Source organism: Suricata suricatta, chromosome 11 (assembly GCF_006229205.1).
Source record: "Suricata suricatta isolate VVHF042 chromosome 11, meerkat_22Aug2017_6uvM2_HiC, whole genome shotgun sequence".
NCBI classification, from domain to species: Eukaryota; Metazoa; Chordata; class Mammalia; order Carnivora; family Herpestidae; genus Suricata; species Suricata suricatta.
In genome coordinates this window covers 64,601,599-64,620,755 of record NC_043710.1, presented here as the reverse complement: position 1 = coordinate 64,620,755, position 19,157 = coordinate 64,601,599, and the positions used below count along the sequence as shown (strand labels likewise).

Genomic DNA, 19,157 nt, shown 5'->3' with positions numbered 1-19,157 from the left:
TCTCTTTCCATTTAATGGAAATCAGCATGTTGAAGTGGGACACCGGAATCTGCTAAGTCGCCAGTTTGATTTAGGAGCTCAATTAAAGAGAATGCCCAATATGGAAGGAGACTATGTGTACAGCCAGCCAGTAAGAATTGTGGAGATAAGGCTTAGCAGGAACCATCAGAGCAACTAGGGAACTGGATTTAAACATTTGAAACCAGATCTGATCAAACTAGGCATGTTCTCACATGTTTTCAAAAGTGAGAAAAGAAACAGAAGCCAGGATGAGCCACAGGAAGACCTGAAATTCACAATGGGTGACAGGAGCATGCTCATGAACCATACTTAGAATCCGACTGTACTCTGTCACCACTTGGGATTTTTATTCTCTGTTGATATATGTCACTGAATACCTTAAAGATTCCAAAAAGCTTCTGTGAAAACAGTCTGGGGTGGGCTGTGAGGGTCCTGAAACAGAGCAATGGGAGATCTGATCATCAGAGAACCAGAGGTAGCAGACAGTGGGATACAGAAGAGCCAACCATCGGGGTGCCTGGATGGCCCAGTTGGTTAAGCGTCAGACTTGTCCCAGGTCATGATCTCATGGTTCGTGGGTTCAAACCCTGTGTTGGGCTCTGTGCTGACAGCTAGCTCAGAGCCTGGAGCCTGTCTTTGGATTCTGTATCTTTCTCTCTCTTTGACCCTCCCCTGCTCGCTCTGTCTCTCAAAAATAAATAATAATAAAAAAAGAAGAGCCAACCATGCCATCCTTGGCCCTCATGCCTGGGATTTGCCAATGTAAGATGTATGTGCTGTATGTGTATATTCACACAATCTATACATTTTGTTTGATCACGTATTTTTAATGACATTAGAAGATACAGGCATTAATCGGCGCTTCTGTATCTTTTTCACATGAAGAAGGAGCTTTCCACATAACATAGATTGTACTTCATAACCTTTACAGCCTGCAGTTATGAAATAATCAGTATTTCATAAAAGCTGGATAGTTAAGCAATAGGGACCGATTAAGGAGAGTGACAGTGCGTTATCTGGAAAAGTAGTCACAGTTTTGATGGTAACATGAGAGATTTTGGAGTTATCCTAGAAATGCTCTCCTGAGCTTACAAAGAGCTATTACTTTCCTTTATACCACCACCTATATTTTACACCTACATTTAGCCAATAATTCCTAAGTATTTGCTGAGTTCCTTTGGTGTAACCAAGTGCTGTGAAGAATTCTAGGAAAATACACAATCCTTGTCAGTTTTTAAACATAGAGTCTGATTAGAAAACCTGAATTTATGTATATGGAAAGGAAAATAGCAGCATAAACATATGAAAGGGATAAATGGAATCATATAGGAAATGGGCTTACATACAAAATTTATTCTTGGACATGTTAGTATAATCTACAAGAGGAAAAACAAAAGTAAGATGGATTGAATCATATCAATACATATTTATTGATCAAACTGTACTAAGTAATAGGGGAAAATACAAGGGTGTAATACTTGGAAAGCTTTCAATCTGGTCAAGGGGACAAGGCACAAATGTTTTAGGGAAGTCCTAGGAAACAATTAGAAAGCATAGAAGAGAGGAAGTCAAACCTAAAAAACAGAAGAAGAAGAACACAGCAACAGTAACCATTCAGGCATCACCAGATTGCTTTCAATCTCTGATACGCAAGATCTTGAGTCATCGCTTGCCTCCAGGATGGTTTTTGGTTTGCCAGAATCTTCTTTGCTGCTTTACCTAGAGATCTGCAATCACTGCAGGACTCTTGCAACTGAATCACCTAGATACTAAGATCATGGAGCAACTTAATGTGGAAAAAAATGGATTTTGAAGTCAGAAAGGCCAGTGTTAAATCTCAGCTCTTATTCTCCCTGAGCTTCCATTTTCTCATCTATAATAAGGGGATAGTGATAATAATGCTTCATCACTATGGTCTTGGGGAGATTAGGTGAGGATATATGTACATTTTCTTATACCTGGGCCATTAATATGTATTTAACAAACAGTAAGTCACATGGTCTAATCTTTAGTTTTCTTTAGTGTGATTATCACCACTATCATAGCTTTGAAATCTCTGGGGTGTAAACAGTTCACAAACCATTAAATAATATATTCTTACAGTGGTGTATCTTTAGGGATGCTAATAATAATGTTTAATATTGATTCTGAAATGTAAGTTTACAAAGCACATTCAAATATATCATCTCACTCATTCTTCAAGTGACTCTATTCCCATTCTACAGAGCAAGAAAACGAGTCAAGGGGAATTAGTATAATTGCCTCCAGGTCTCACTATCAGGAAGTTGCTCAGCCCCCAAAACATACAATCAGAAAGTTGCTCAATCAAACTTGAGCCCAGATTCTCTAACTCTGAACCTCGTGTTCTTCTCCCTATACTCTTAAGTATACCTCTTAATAAGCACTGCTTTTTTTGTATGCAGGTGTTTAGGGTTTGTTTGTTTCATTTGTTTGTTTTGGTGGAATCCGGTATACTCTTTCTCCAAAGCCCCTTTTCACGCTAATGATACTTGCTATTAGGAGTTAATGAAATAACTGTGAACATCTAGTTGGCCCACTATGTACGCATATAGACTAGGGTCATGTTCTCAATGCCCCGTGTGTTATGTTAAAACATGGAATTTTGTTTTGTAAAATCTGCTGGATTGCCATTTGTTTTATCATTCGATTAGGATTCCATAGGGACCGAGTGACATTAAAAAGCTGTTAACTCAGTTAACTCCAGAAGGCAAAGCTAATGAAATGTCCCAAAAGTTGAGCACTCGCCAGAACCGCCATGTCTTGTAGGACAGCTCTCGATTAATCATGATGAGAGTATTTCTTCTATCTAAATGAAATCTGCAATTTGGGAAAGAGATTAAAGATCCTGCAGGGGATGAAGGAAAAGATGCTATGAAAATTTTAGAAACTAGAAAATAAAGATAGGTCTACTCAATATTCATGAAGTCAGATTGGTTGATGCAAATAGCGATTGCAATCTCTCATCATTTTCTAATGACTTGGCTTGTAGCACTTCCGTATCAGTGTTACACAGATTCCTACCCAATTTTAAAGGAATGACTACAGGGTGTACAATTTTTTAAAAAAATAGAGGAAGTTTAGCATGCCCATAATGATTTTATGCCACCTTTGACTAATTTTTAATTTTCTAGCTAAGGATTTCTAGGGTATATGATCAGAAAAGCACAAATGATGAAAGATATGGTACAGAATACATAATAGGTAAACATATATAAAATGTCAGTGAGTGAATCTTTTTATTTCAACATATTCTCAAAAGGCAGTTAAAGAAGAGAGTTACAAATATTGCTTTAGGTTAAATTTTGCTTCCATGAAAGAACAATTAAGTTTACTTTGTACACCCATTTTATAAAGAAATGCTAGGGGCACTTGGGTGGCTCAGTCAGTTAAGCGTCTGACTTTGGCTCAGGTCATGATCTCACGTTCATGGGTTCGAGCCCCACGTCAGGCTTTGTGCTGACAGCTCAGAGTCTGGAGCCTGCTTCGGATTCTGTATCTCCCTCTCACTCTGCCCCTCCCCCTCTCATGCACTATATCTCTCTGTATCAAAAATAAATAAAACATTAAAATAATTTAAAAAATGAAATGCGATACATTTTTAACTCTCACCTAACTTATTAGAAATTCTTACCTCGTACACAGCTCAAATCCTCACCTCCTACTGTTGGGTAGAATTAAGGAGAAAATGAGTGTAAATTCAACTGCTTACTTCATTTCATTACGTAGTCAATGTAGCAAACAAATACTTGAAGGAAGTGGTTTCAGGGAACTCCAAGGCATTTCATTTCTCCCCTGAAACAATGACATAGTGCCTGAACAGGTTCTCAAGAAATACTGTTGAACTCTGTTAAAAACGTTTAACAGAGCCTATCTCAGAATAGACTACTTGTTATTTAAATTGTTGGTTTTTTCTTGTTTCTCTTTTTTAGGCCAGCCCTGCTCCTATAATTGTCAACACAGATACTTTGGACACGATTCCTTATGTAAGTAACATTTTTATTAAGACTTTCTTTAAAACTTATGTTAGAATTTAATCAGCTAAATTTAAAATTCAATACATATTCAATTCTACCCAATCCAGATAATCTTATGAAATGTGTAGAAAGAGTTTTGTGAGTTTTGTTTTGATATTTGCTAAATCTCAGCTTAGTTATGCAAAAAGTTTTTTCTTCCATTCATTGTTTTGCAAAACATAAAGGCCTATCATGAGAAAAAAAAGCCCATTATGTGCAAATAATGTTAGTTTTCTGGCTGGTTCTCTGAAAAGATATTGAATTGTCTATAGAAGAGATGTAAACTTCTTTCAGTTTCTTAGTAAAGGAATAATCAAGTCAATTTCTGTAGTAGCACCTAGAACATCAGTAAGTCAAACATTTGATGGATTTTCCTGGGCTTCTAAGAAGAGTTGGAACAAATTTTTGTAAGGGTGTGACTCTATATATAATGACATGCATGGTTTTATGAAAGCCTGCAGCATAAGATAGATACTAGAATCAGAAGGATTGGTAAAACCTGGGATTTTGTACCTGAAGTACAACCACTATAATGGCCAAAATTATTGACAACAAAGTTTGGCTGGGCAGGGGAGATTGGAGGGTGGCAGCAGGCCACAATGTGGGTGAGTGGTTGACATTTTGGAGGTGCGACAAGGCTTTGGGAGTGACCCCGGCTAATGGATAGACAGTAGTGATTTGGGAAGATGGGACAGACACAGGCATGTGTGTGCAGACAGAGGATGTGAAACCAGGAGAATGACCTCGGGGAGAATGGATAAGAACAAACAGATTCCTGGTCTTTGATTAAATGAATAAAACTCAAAAAGCACTTAAAAGATTACCTGGCACAATGTAAATTCATGGTAAGTATCAGCTATTCTGAATCTTGGACCCCAACCTCAAATGCCTACACAGACAGAGTAACTCCCAGAAATAAATGGAGCAAAAGGCACGGGGACAGAGGGCACATGGCAGTCCAAAGGGGGAGCTGACACTTGTCTTTAGTGGATTGGTACCAAAGAGAAATGGGGACCAAGTGCTGCCAAATCATCTAACTTTTCTAGAGAAGCTGGAAATTTGAATTTTTATGTAAAATTTTGAAACTTTTAAATATAGACAACTGATTTTCTGAAGTTCATGAACTGTGTGCCAGTATTCAAGAGGCTGCCTTTTGGGAGGCTTCTGCCTCGAAGGAACTGGAGTCCTCCAAGGCAGGACTCTGCCACAGGGGAGCAGAATGCTAGAACTGGAGTACAAGGTTGGGATTTGATTACAGGAACAAGTGACTGAAACTGGGACACAGGGTCAGGATAAGAATAACAGCAAGCTTTACTTAGTGCTGACTCACCTGAAGTACTGAGCTAGGGCTTCTTAAATCTTTTAGAACAAGAGTCATTTGGGGTCAGACAAGAAATGGGGTTAAAAGTTGAGTGGTAGGAGTCAGGGGCCCCAGTTCAGGAAAGAAAAGATCTCTGTTAGAGGGAATCAAATCAATACATTAAAGACACATAGTGTCCACTCTTCTGTCCTTCACTCCCCCCATCTTCCTTCATTAATCAAACATTTTTATTAGGATTACTGTACACTGACACTAAGTACTTAACAAATATTAACTCAATCCTTAAAACAATCCTATAAGTTTCGTTAATTTGTTTATATTACAGACAAGAAAACTGAATCACAAAGAGATTAAGTAACTTTTTCAACGTTGCGCTGTTAGGGCCACAGCCAAGAATAAATGTAGATAGACTGCTTAAGAGTTTGAGATCTCACTTAACTCCTATCATGTAGCCTCTTATACTCCCTCCTTTCCTTCCTTGTTTTCTCTCATCTTAGGAAAAACATTGCCTTCTCCTCTGCTTCATGTGGCTTTGAGTGGAAGACAACTAGTTAGAGAGGCCCCAATACCTTTGGGGCAGAGATCCATGTATATTTTAAGGAATTTTGTGTTCTTACTCTAGAAAAAAATCTTTGCTATATCCATTGGCAAAGCAGATCAACAGTGCTTTGAAGTAGACATGGGACACAGAGACGTGTTTTTATAAGTAGGACTGCTTTCCTGTGGTAGATCTGTATTATTTCAAAGTCTTCTATTAGGATTTTCATGCTTGAATTGTGAAATGCCCTCATGTACAAATGATTTATCAATAGAATTTAAAGATTTTGTGCAGATATATTTGATTGATATCCCAGCAAATTAGCTAATAAAATCAATTACGTATAACAAATTAATCAAATTGCCTTCTATTCCCTAAATATCAAGTTTGTATGTGACTTGCTCTTCAAAGGGCCTTTTTTTTTTAACCTTCAACTTTTTTGTACTTAATGCAAAACATCTTTGAGCTTTCTTAAGTTGGATCTTTAGAGAGGATTGCTGAGCAATTTGGTGTGGGGAAAATGCCCCAATGTGTTTTATGGCAATGTGTTCTTCAGCAACTCATTTAATTTGTTTGGATCTAAATTAATCTTTAAGACAGGAATTATAATACCTACCCCAGAGGAGGTTGTGAGGATGAAAGGATGTGTGTGTAAAAATCATGCTTTAAAAAAAAAGCTTTTTTGTTTATTTTGAGAGAGAGAAAGAAAGAGAGAGAGAGAGAGCAAGAGAGAAGCAGAGAAAGAAGGAGGGAGAGAGAGAATCCCAAGCAGGCTTCACACTGTCAGCACTGAGCCAGACTTAGGACTCTGTCTCACAAACCATAAGAATGACCTGTGTTGAAATCAAGAGTCAGACACTTAACAGACTGAGCCTCCCAGGCACCCTGAAATGATGCTTTGTTAGCTTCTGGCTCATAGGTGTTTATTTATCTTTTTATTGAAGTAATAAAAACTCATGTAGTAACACATGCTAGACCCTGAAAGGATGGTAAATATGTCTATCTTCTCCCATATAAACATGAATACATCATCTATTGAAAATGGCAGATATAGCGCACAGCCATTAATATAGATATACTTTGACTCTTGGCACAGGTCCAACTCTTTTCTTTGTTCCTGACTCACTGGGTAACCTTGAACAAATCACTGTTCCGTTTGCAGTCTATTTTCTCATTCCCCAGTGTTCTATACTTTGTTTTTCTCTTTTCTTTCTCATGTTCTACTTGTTCACATAATTTCAGGCCTATTTAATGAAAAACCGATCTCAGAGCTCCCCAGAGCATTTCAGTCATGTTGCATAAGAGCATTTCCTTATTCAAAAATATTATTTAAATGACAATTTTTAACATGTATTATTGTCCTCACAGATAATTTCATTACAATATTAATTTTGCCAGTGAGCAAGTTTGATTTTAGATATATATATTGTCCTTGTGGAAATGATTCTTTGGCATGCATATAAACAGCAATTGAATAACTAGAGGAAATCTGTGGTCAAAGGAAATTTTTAAATTAAGTGTCTAATAAGGCACAAAAATATTTAAAAAGATTTCTGCCTTTATTTAGACAGGAAGTTGGGGGTTATTCGAGCTCCATAGTATCTACCATTAACAAATTGGAGTGCGGGGTGTCCCTGAGGTTCTTATGCACAAAGACTTCAAATAAACTCCTTCTTTCATGATGTCATGATATTTTAAGGTTGAGTATGACATTACATGTGGTATAATCCCACCTCTCCTGCAAAGCAGGAATCCTCTATATGAGGGTTAAAATCACTCAAGTAAAAGCAAAGAGGAAAAGCAAAATGCCATTTCAACACTCTATAGTTTACATTTTTCACTCACTCTTGTTATTCATCCCCACTTTATGTTAAATTATTGTCTTGTGGCAGTTGAGGAATATACTGTGTTCTTAGAGAGTTCACAGTGAGTAGAGCCTGCATATGATCTGTAAGTCCATATCCCTGAAGGCTGACTTAGTGAAAAGATACCATGTTACCCTCTCAGTAATCTGCAACCAACTGACATGGAAGCCTCCCTCCTCTCTTATCATACTTCTGCCCTTTAGTAGACTGGACAGAGTCATACACTGAACACCATCCAAACAAACCCCATTCTTTCTGATTTAGAAAAAATAAAACTAATCAGAGAGACTCTAGGATGCCTTTTTCTCCATCCTTCTTTACAGTTTATTTTGTAGTGGTTATGTTTTGATTTGCTTTCTGGAAATATACTGTAATGAATAGTATACTCAAGAATCATGAGTTTTAAATTTGTTAAGTGACTTAGGATCCAATGAATGCAAACCTCTCATTTTACAGATACCGACATTCTAGCTCAACTTGGAAATGGAAGAGTTTGGTCTATCATTTACTTTTACCCTACCTAACAGTTTTTGGTGTGCAACCAATAACGACATAATCAGTGGCATAGAACAATAGGCATTTATTCTTCCCATAAGTGTGTGCTGGTTGGCTGGGCCAGCTGCTGGAGACTGTAGATTACCAGGTTGGCTTCGCTTGTTTGACTCTGGGGCCCACAGGTTGGGACAGTACTACCCAAAGTATGTTATTTTCATTGTAATGTCCAAAGCACAAGAGGACGAGCCCAGTACACAAACTCAGTTAAAGGCTGTCTTCACATGCATCTACTAACACCCCAGTTGCCAAAGCAAGTCATATTACCAAGCTCAAAGTAGAAGAAAGTGTGAGTATTTGCTAAACAAGAAATGAATTTACCATACCAAAGTCTTAAATAAAAGGGCTAAGAATTTGCATAAGTCCTTTGTAAGAAAAACAGGTAGGAAAGAAGGAAACTTACACTTTTAAAATATTAGTAGGTCAATGATAATAAATAATTATAGTCTCAAAGGGACCTAGATCAACTGATGTGGGAAGTGAGTGTCTAGATTATTAAGGATGTTTAAAGGAAACTATGGAGAAATAAGAGAACATCTAGCAAGTATTGACTGTACAATGACCTTAGTTTTCTTTGAGACACTTTGTTGTCTGAAACTTTGTTTCCAGAGGTAGAAATAATAATGGGGACAAGGGAATTTGTTCCAGAAATTTCAGGACTGTGGCTTGGAAAACATCCCAAGAAAGTGAGGGAATGAGAGAAGTAGAGGAGAGGAAAGAAGAAAGATGGATTAAGTTACAAAAAAATATGAGAAGGTCCATAATAGTATTGATGCATTTTGAAGTGGTGGCATTCCAGAGCCACTGGCTAAGTAAGAATTCTTGAGACTTCTTTGGTGAAAAATGGTGATTTTATTAAAGCAAGGGGACAGAACCCAGGGGCAGAAAGAGCTGCCCCCGGGGTTGATGAACAACTGATTATATACCATGTAGTTGAGGGAGATAAAGGCAAAAAAAGAAGTTTCCAAAAAGGACTTTCATGTGCTAAAGAGGACTCAGAGGAAACCAGAGGCTTTGCTATTGTCAAGCTAAGGTTGTTTTCCCTCTAATAAGGCATTAACAGTAAGTCAAGAAAAGTTTATTGGAGGAATGTTTTACTCTGCCTATCTCAAATAGTTGTCAATGGGCTTCAGGTTATAAGAAAATTTAATCTGGGGGCACCTGGGTGGCTTAGTTGGTTAAGTGTTGGACTTCAGCTCCCAATGCTTATGATCTCCCGGTTCTTAAGTTCAAGCCCTGTAATGGGCTCTCTGCTAAGTGGAGTCTGCTTCAGATCCTCCATCTTCCTCTCTCTCGAGCCCTCCCCGGCTCACTCACTCACTCTCCCCCTCAAAAATAAAGAAGCATTAAAAAAAGGAAAATATATATTAAAAAAAGAAATTTAATTTTATTGATATTTTCATCTTGCCTTTGTTCCCTAGGTCACCAGGGAGGGGAGGGTGATGCTAGGGCTCCAGGAAACTGAGTCTACAGCTTTCTGAAGGTTAGGCTATTGATAAGATTGTCTTTTTCTTGTAATTTACTAAGACATTTGTAAACTGATAGAGACACCTGTCCTGCATGACTGTGATCTCTATCAGTTAACCATTTGTCTTCCCGTTCCCCTTGTTCTTCAGCAGCCAGGAGTGCTTGAGGAATGTCACAGGTATCCCACCTGGAGAGGGGAGGGGCTTGACAGATATCAGTTGCCTTATGCTGTCTCATCAGTATCACCCACTGTATTTGACTTCCAAGATCAATTATGTACAAGTTATTTGAGAACAATCAAAATATCCTTACAGCATTACAGTGAGATTTTTGCAGAGAACTTTAAACATGGAGGTCATTGCATGAAGACACAGCTATGCTTCTGGGACACATAACCAGCAAGTGCTCTCAAGGGAATAAAATGGCTTGAGGAAAAGCTGGCAGTGTAGTAAAGGGTGTTGAGAAGAGTGGAGGAGAGAAGATAAAGGCTGACTTGGGTTCAGGGATGTAGAGAAATAATCAGATTAGCAGTGAGATTCATTCAGGAGCCAAAGACTGGGCTTGAAATGAAGAGGTGTTTGTAAGCAAGGTTTATGTGGCATTTCTGATTGATTCCAGCAGCAGGAAGCTTAGAGCAAGAGCTCTCAGAGGAGGAAGTTCCTATGTTGCAGAAGGGGGATGACCGAGCACTTGGTCACAGAGCAGGACAGTGAATTCCTCCGAGTCACTTTGTACAATAACAGACCCTTGTGATTCAGGCTGCTATTCACTCTTAATTGGATACTTTTCCAGAATTACCCATGAAGGCAGAGGAAGCAGAATTTTGCTTTTTTCTTTGAACCATCATGGTAGTGATTAATAACGTTATTTTAGAAGACTTTGCTGATTTTAGCACATTTATCTTTCAGAAAACACGTTTGTTTCTTTTTTTCCCCCTTGAACACTATTAAAATTGTATTGTCAATGTTTTTATCTGTTGAGAATGTAGTATTATCTACAAACTTAAAAAAAAAAAACTAAAAAATCCTTACCTCCCAGAAAATGGCTTAATTTTGACTTAAACTGTGTCCATGAGACAATAAGAATTTAACAAGAGACACAAAACTATCAATATTTATTCTAGGGGCACCTGAGTGGCTCAGTGGTTGAGCACCTGACTTGGGTTCAGGTCCTGATCTTGAGATTTGTGAGTTTGATCCCCACACTGGGCTCCCTACTGTTAGCCTGTCATCAGAGAGCTTGCTTTGGATCCTTTGTCCCCCCGTTTCTGCTTCTCCCCTGCTTATGCTCTCCCCAAAATAAATAATAATAATTTCTTATAAAAATACTTGTTCTAGAGTCAAGGTCAGACCTAGCCAGTCTAAATCCATTTCTCCACTGCCACAATCAACAGACCCCCTTACCTTTGTACTTGTTACTTTGATCTATAAAGGTAGAGATGGAAAATAATAGTGCTTTTCAAATATTAATGTGCATAAGAAGAATAACCTGGAGATCTTAAAATGCAGATTCTGATTGAGTAGGTCTGGGATGAGGCCTGAGAGTCTGTGTTGCTAATAAGCCTCCAGGTGAGGATGATATTCACTTGTACACACTTTGAGTAACAAGATTGTATAATGAGAAAGGCTAGGATTTGGATTCCGGAGCAACTTGGGTTCACTCTGACCATTAATACTCGCATGAGTTTTGATTAAGTCAAATTATTTGTAAATGTATTATTTGTAATGGGAATAATAATATTTGCCCTGCAGGGGTTGTTATGGGTACTCTTCCCAGTATATAGATGGTGTTCATAATGTTCATCATGAGACTGAGTGGGATAGTGTGCCTTTAATAAAATGGAACATTCCTTTAATTGAGCTAGAAGAACTGAGTCAAGAATGTAGATGCCATAGCTCGTTCAGAGGTAGATCCAATAGCGGTTATGCTGGTCCATCAGCCTACCTATGTCTAGTTGTTTGCTTCTTGAAATGGGCTCCTTGCCTAGCAACATTATTACCTGGGACCTTGTGAGCATAGAATCTAGGGTCTCATTCAAGTTCTACTAAATCAGAATCTGTGTTTTTAACAAGAACCCCAGTGATTTGTATGCATATTAAAGTTGGAGAAGCATTTGGTCAATATGACCAAAACTTTTTTTTGGCTTGGATCTTGCTGTCTTTGTTCTTTAACTGCAGCTTTCGGCCTGCCTTTGGGGCAGCTGCCCTTTTCACTCTTCACCTTAAACATATGCGTACCTGTATGAAAAAAGAATCAATTCAATTCAGTTCAACAAGTCTATGGGCTTAATTACCAACTACTATGTTGTACTTGCTTCTAAATCTGCGTTCTCCAAGACAACAGCTACAAGCCTCATGTCATTATTTACAGTTAATTAAAATAATGTAAAATTAAAAAGTCAGTTTCCCAGTTGTACTAGCTACATTTCAAGTGTTCAGTAGCCACTGAGGTTAGTGGTTAATGTATATTCCCCAGTGCAGATATAGAATGTGTCCATCATCCCAGAGAGTTCTATGGAACAAAGCTGTCCTAGATAGTAATAAAAAATAAATAGAAGAGGGAACTAGTGTTTATCAAGGAACCACTATAGTCTAAGTGCTTTATGTGTATTACCTAATTAATCATCAAAATTATCCTCTCAGCTTTTGTGAGTTGGTTTCATTTCCTCCTTTTTAGACTTAAGTATTTTCAAATTTTCTAAATAGTTATAATTCTTCTAGAGAATTGTGGGGTATGTTCATATGGAAGACATGGTGCCTATCCTCATGGCTCTTAAAAGCATATTAACTCTCCAGACTCTCATACATGACACACATCAGGGCAAGTGCAAGCAATTGCTGAAAGCCTTCTTAAAAGTTCAACAATTCTCTCATCATTTTCTTTTTGTGAAATTATAAGACTCCTATTTAGACTTAAATGAATCTTATAAAATCACAAAATGAATAGATAACCTGACCTATTTACCCATTCATGAAACTACTTCCATCCTTTTCCCTAGGCTGCCCTTAGAGAATGCAGTTTGCTGGCAACCCTACTGGTGGCTCCTCATCCATTGGGAAACCTCTATACAGGCTGGTGGGGGAGGTGACAATGAGAAAAAAATATAACAGTTGTTGGTAAGCAGGGGGCAATAAGAAAATATAACTCATTCAGGTGGAGAACGTGATTGCTGGGTGAGAGTCACCACACAGGTTCTTCTTCCTGGGTGTGGTCCCTCTGAAAGCACATGCCCCATATAACTGGGCATAAATGCCACTTTTGTTCCAAGGAGCTCAACCTGGCAGAGCAGGTTTAAGAGCAAGGGGAAATAATTCTGAGAAATATTTGTATAATTTCTTTATAGAACTGCTACTGATGTGGTCTGTGAACTGGTAGCATCAGATCTTACCAAGCAGGTTATTAGAATTGCAGATTCTCCAGCTCTATCCTAGATCTATAGAATCAAAATCTCTGAGAAGAGGGGCTCAAAAAACCTAGGTTTTCACAAGCATCCCAGTGAATCTTATACTTGCTGAAGTTTGAGAAATGAGAGTGGGGATCCCAGGAAGTTTCTGGATAATGGACTGAAGTGGGGGGTGAAAGATGGGATAGGAAATACTATATAAAGGAAAGACAAAATACAAGGATTAACTGACACATACAAGTAGTAACACATTTGTATTCAACTAGCCAGCTTTTAATCTTGGTGGTAGTAGTGGTGTTAAATCACTTGGGATGCTTTTTAAAAGCATCACTGCCTAATGGAATCTAGTGGACAATGCTTCATTCTGGTTCATGCTGTTAAACTATCCCATGCCATTCTCTGCCTAACTCACTCCTTTGCATCCTAAAGGATTCAGTTTAAATGATGCTTCTTCTTAGAAGCCTGGGTCAGTCCTGATGTTTCTGTTGTATGCTTCCACTTGAGACTCTTCCCTTTCAAAGAAGTTGTCATACTGCACTGTAACTGTTCAATGCCTGATATTTCTTTCTAGGATGTAAACTCCAAAAACACAGGGCAAAATTGCTCTGTTTTTACCATTTCCTTACCTCCATAGCCTGGCACATTTTGGCTAGTTTGTTGGCTGACTGAATGAATAAGTGAATGAAGATGTGAAGAAATTGCTTGAAGAGAATATGGTATAAAGAACCAACCCCTTGAGGAAGTCAAAGAAAGGTAGAATTTTAGCTGACTCTTAAAGAAAAAGTAAGATGTTTTTAGGGAGAGAAGGGAAAAGGCATTCCAGGAAAAGGAAATAATACATACAAAGGTCAGAGGCCTAGAAACTCATATACACTGAGTTCTCTGAAGCTGCAGCACAGCAATAACAGAATATGAGGTTGGAAAGGTGCAGTTCAGTCTGACTATGGAGGCCTTGTTTGCTTTATAAGAGATTTGGACTTTATACTGGAGGCATTGCCAGTGATACTATCTTCTCATATATTTGGGAATTTATAGACATCTTTTTATTTTTTTTACCATTTTACCTCTAGGACCTTGTTTATGTCTGCCTATGTAGTAGAGTCACTGAAATATATGTGGAATAAATAAAGCTAAGGAAGAATAGTGGTCACTTAACAGCAGTGATCTACAAACTTTTCCTGAATCTTTTATATACTTCTTTATGTCCTTGTCTTTGTTCATTCTGTTCCAGAAGAAAAAACTTTTTTTAGCCACAACCAAAAAGATTTCAGTAAACTTCTGCCTCCATCAGGAAGCCCTCATTAATTCCTCTAGGCAAAATTAATGTCTCACTCCTCCTTGATTCCATAGTATTTAACCCACAGGATATTGCCTGCAATAGTGAAAAGATGGTGGACTCTGGTCTTTTTTGATTTTACCATGTACTAGTTGGGTAACCTTGGAAAATTAACTTCTCTGACCCTCATCCCTCATCTATGAGTAGAGTAATAGTATCTTGCATGGTACATTACTTAGTATATATGGTCAGTTAGATAAACAGAGAGCAAAATAGCAGTGCTCTTGCAAGATAGAAATGTATTTCCCATATAACAGTTCATAAATGGGTGGTCGAGAACTGGGATGTCTGTTTTGCTCCACAAGGCCTTATAAACATGGGACCCAAAAACCTTATCTTCTCTACCACCCTTGGATTTTGCCCTTGGTTGCATAGTCACCATGATGAAATGTCAAGAAGCAGGTTAAAAGAAATACAGAGGGATGAACATCATTTCTCCCTTAAAACATGATTTCCCCTTACATCCCAAGAATTAGAACTTACCTAAAAAAAAAACAACATACTTACCTGCAATGGTAGACAGATCCATGTAATACTTATTACATGTAATTTCATCCTGAATATTCACCCAAATGAAATGAAAATACTAATTCAAAAAGATGTATATACCCCTATTTTTGTTGCAGCATTATTTAAAGTAGCCAAGATATGGAAGCAACCTAAATGTCCATTGACAGATGAATAGGTAAATATGTGGTATACAGGCACACATATGCACACACACACACTGTAATATTACTCAGCCATAAAAAAGAAAGAAACACTGTCATTTACAGCAAAATGAACAAACTTAGAAGGTAGTATGCTAAGTGAAAAAAGTCAGGTGGAAAAAGAAAATTACCATATGATTTCAATTATATGTGGAATCTAAAAAAAAACCCAAAACCACCACTAAAAAAAAAACAAAAAAACAGAAATAGGGTCACAAAGAGAACAAACCAGTGGTTACCAGAAGAGTAGCAGGGTAGGGAATGGACAAAATAGGTCATTGGGATTAAAAGGTGCAGATTTCTAGTTATAAAATATGCATGTGCATGTGTGTGTGTGTGTATATGTGTGTGTTTATATATAAAAGGTACAGATTTCTAGTTAAAAAATTATGTATATTTTATATATATATAATATATGTCATGGAGATAAAAAGCACAACATAGGGAATATATTAAAAAATACCATAATAACATTGTATGGTAACAGATGGTGACTTTACTTATCATGCTGAGTATTGAGTAACATATGAAATAGTTGAATCACTGTCTTCTACACCTATAATGAATATAGCATTGTATGTTAATGACACTTCCATAATAATACTTTTAAAAAAGGTTTACAAAGCAAAAGATAATTTTTGTGCTTCTAGTCTTAAAACTATCTGTAGATCAAGGTAATCCAATTATTTGCCTCACTATGTAGTTCCTCTTCTGCAAAGAATAAATTCTCATGGATCATTATAATCTTGTTTCTTACCTTGTGCCAAATATTGTAGGACTCTACTGAATTGGAGAGCCTATTAAATGTGTGAGTATTTTTCACTTTAAAAAAATAATTTTTTCTTCTCACATTTCTTTGATAAAAAATGTAGGCAGCATATATGATAAAGGAAATCATGATTAGTTGGGTGAGATCAAACAGAAGGAAAAAAGAAGAGTGATCAATTAGAAAAAGCAAAACCAGTAAAGAAAATGAGAGTAGAGTAATATAAAGTAATGGTGTAAAATCTTCATGTTATCTTCCCTCAATTATAAGAGTATTATTGAAGTGAAGCAAAACACTTTTTAAAAAAAAAACAGAAATACTAAAAAATTTTTCTAGGGCCACAGGAATTTTATGTGGCATTTAGAGTATTTTATAATCTTGTCTCTTCCTTGTTAGATTTTGTTTGGCTTTTAAATTGACTTTCTACACTGATAATTTTCATGTATTCTTAGGAATAACTATAGCTACTTATTCTCTGAACACTTGAACAGACTCCTTATCTCTTTTGTGACTATTCCAGAGTGACTCCTTCCTTTGGTGACCCCCTCATTATTCAAAGTCATTCAAAGTCTCTTTCCATTCTGTTCATCCTTTTTGAGTTCATCTTCGGAGAACAGACTCAAAAAAAAAAAACTATCTTTCTCTTAGCGGTTAATTATCTTCCTTTCTGAGAAGTACGTGATATTGGCTGTAGAAATTGGGCTTATTGTCTGGAAGTCATAAATTTATGTTCTTCATTGTCCACCTACTGGTCCTGTGACACTGGGCAAATTACCTAAAAGTTCTATGACTCCGTTTCCTCACATATTAGATGGGATAACATCACCTACCTCATGGGTTCATGTATTAAATAAATTATAGAATATTAAGCACTTAATATAGAACCTGGCTTATAGCAATCAATTACCTCTGATCTCTGATTTTTTGTAGAAGAAATCCTTCTTTAAAATAATAATCACATTTTTGGGCACCTAGGTGACTCAGTCAGTTGAGCATCTAACTCTTGATTTCAGCTCAGTGTTGTGGGATCGAGCCCCACATCAGACTACACATTAAGCATAGAGCCTGCTTAAGATTCTTTGTCTCCCTCCCCCTCTGCCCTTCTCCCCGCCCCTCTTTCTCACTCTCAAATAAAATTAAATAAATACATAAATGAATAACATTTTGAGAAAAAAAATTCTTGATTTTTTTTTTTTCAAAAGACCCAGTGAATCAGTCTCCCTTGTCTATAGCAACAGGATCTAAGACAAAGAGGCATTGTCCCACACTGATTCATACTGGGAGCTCTCTACCATGTGGCTTTCAATGGCTGGCTTCCCCTAGTGTCTTTTTTCTAGTGTTTCATATCTCAACCCTGAAATGCTTTTCTTAACTTGTGACTTTCAAATTCCATTTTTGATTGAATATTTGAATAGCAAAATGAACTTTCATGAGCTTTTCCTTTAGTGAAAAAACTTAGTTGCCGCTTCACAAACAGCTATAATAGCAATATATTTTGATTATCCTGATTTCAACCAAGTGATCCAAATGATGTTTTGCCCAGAGGTGTATTATTTTGAAAATTCAGGAGTATAAAACTCAAAGAATAGCTAATGAGGTATCATATGAAGGAAAAATCATGAAAAACAATAAAGTCAGAAAAGTTGAACAGAATGCTGAGAGCAAACAATAGCCTTTCATAATCACTATCTCTTTAAAGGCAATCTTGGGAAATTTTTATTTATTTTTTAACATGTTGCTAATAGTTTTCCTGATACCCTGATGCAGTAGTTCTCAGCCTTAGCTACACATTGTTTTCTCTTGTGTGTTTTCAAATTACTATGCCTGGACTCCAGGAAGAAAGATTCCTTCTTAGCAGCCCTGACTGTAGCCTGGGCTTAGACACTGGTATATTTAAAACTTCCACAGATGATTATTTTGTGCAGCAGAGTTGGAGAACTGTTGACTTAGAGCTATAAAATGAAGAGGGTTTGATCTATTTGATCTGAAATTATAAAATTAGACACCAGCACTTACACTGCTTATTATTTTGAGGAGGAAAAAAATCCACTAACCATTGTGTGGGCTCTGTCATAAATCATCATTAATGTTAAAGCATGTAATCTTTCTAATCCATTGTGAGTCTGAAAAGACCTTACAATGAAAGTGTTTGGTTTAGTGGACTCATTATAGGTAACAAACTGAGCTTGGCCCCTGTTAACTTGGAAACAGACACAGCCATGGTTTAACAAAGCTGTCTATTCAAGATGCATGCCCACAGGTTTAGACATGATCAAGTTAATGAAACGCCCCTCTAAGGGTTGTTCTGCTGACACATGTCACCATTCATGAGTTGTAATTGGGTTAATTAAAAAGAGAGGCATGGTCTGTGCTTGATCAGTGTGCCTATAGGCCCCCAGCAAAATTGGGAAAAGAAATTTGCGGGCCAGACGACTGCCAAAAGCTGGTTTGGGGTTGACCTTTAGGTAGGTCATTGTAGTAACCTAAGGCTCAATGTAATTAGAAACAATCAAATATCTAAACTCCATCCAAGTCCTTCAGAAGCTTTCCCTGACAACTCATCTCACTGAGCTCTCCCCTTCTCCAGATGCCTATTACTTCTACTTTAAAAAGCACACAGTCAAAAGTATATTTAATACCATTTTATTTGATGGCAATTTGATTTAATAAATGTCTGCTTTAATGACAAGATGATCTGGCTTCTTCAAAATCAAGCATTATGTTGGCAGGACCAAGAGCATAGGCTTGGCGTCCAAAAGTGGCTCTTGAATTAATATCAGCACTGCCACTCCACTAGATGTGTGAACTTGAAGTTGCTTAAACTTGCAGAGCTTTAATTTCTTATTTGATAAATGGGAAAAAAAAAACTGGAAATAGTTCATGGTTCTGATAAGAGAATGATCTAATTTCATACATGGTTTAGGAAATGATAAGAATAATAGTAGTTAATAATTGTTGAATTATATGCTAGGCACTATTAATTCTTTACATATGTTAATGCATGCTGTCCTCACAATAACCTTAAGAAATATATTGTTATCTCCGCTTTACAGGTGAGGAATCTAAGGCAAACAATGAGACCTTAACTTGTCCAAGGTTACACAGCATGTGGTGAGGGACATTTAGTAAGAACAGCGTTATGCT

General features: G+C 37.2%; 1 protein-coding gene across 8 annotated transcripts in view; it reads left to right on the top strand.

The window, feature by feature from the left end:
• The window catches only part of DLG2 (discs large MAGUK scaffold protein 2), a 1,964,578-nt gene that overhangs the window by 1,264,408 nt on the left and 681,013 nt on the right, over positions 1-19,157 (top strand). For all 8 annotated transcript variants that reach the window (XM_029956387.1, XM_029956381.1, XM_029956385.1 and 5 more), the window contains one exon: positions 3,972-4,025. In XM_029956387.1, the coding sequence (XP_029812247.1) occupies positions 3,972-4,025 (54 nt within the window). The remainder of the gene's footprint in view (positions 1-3,971; positions 4,026-19,157) is intronic.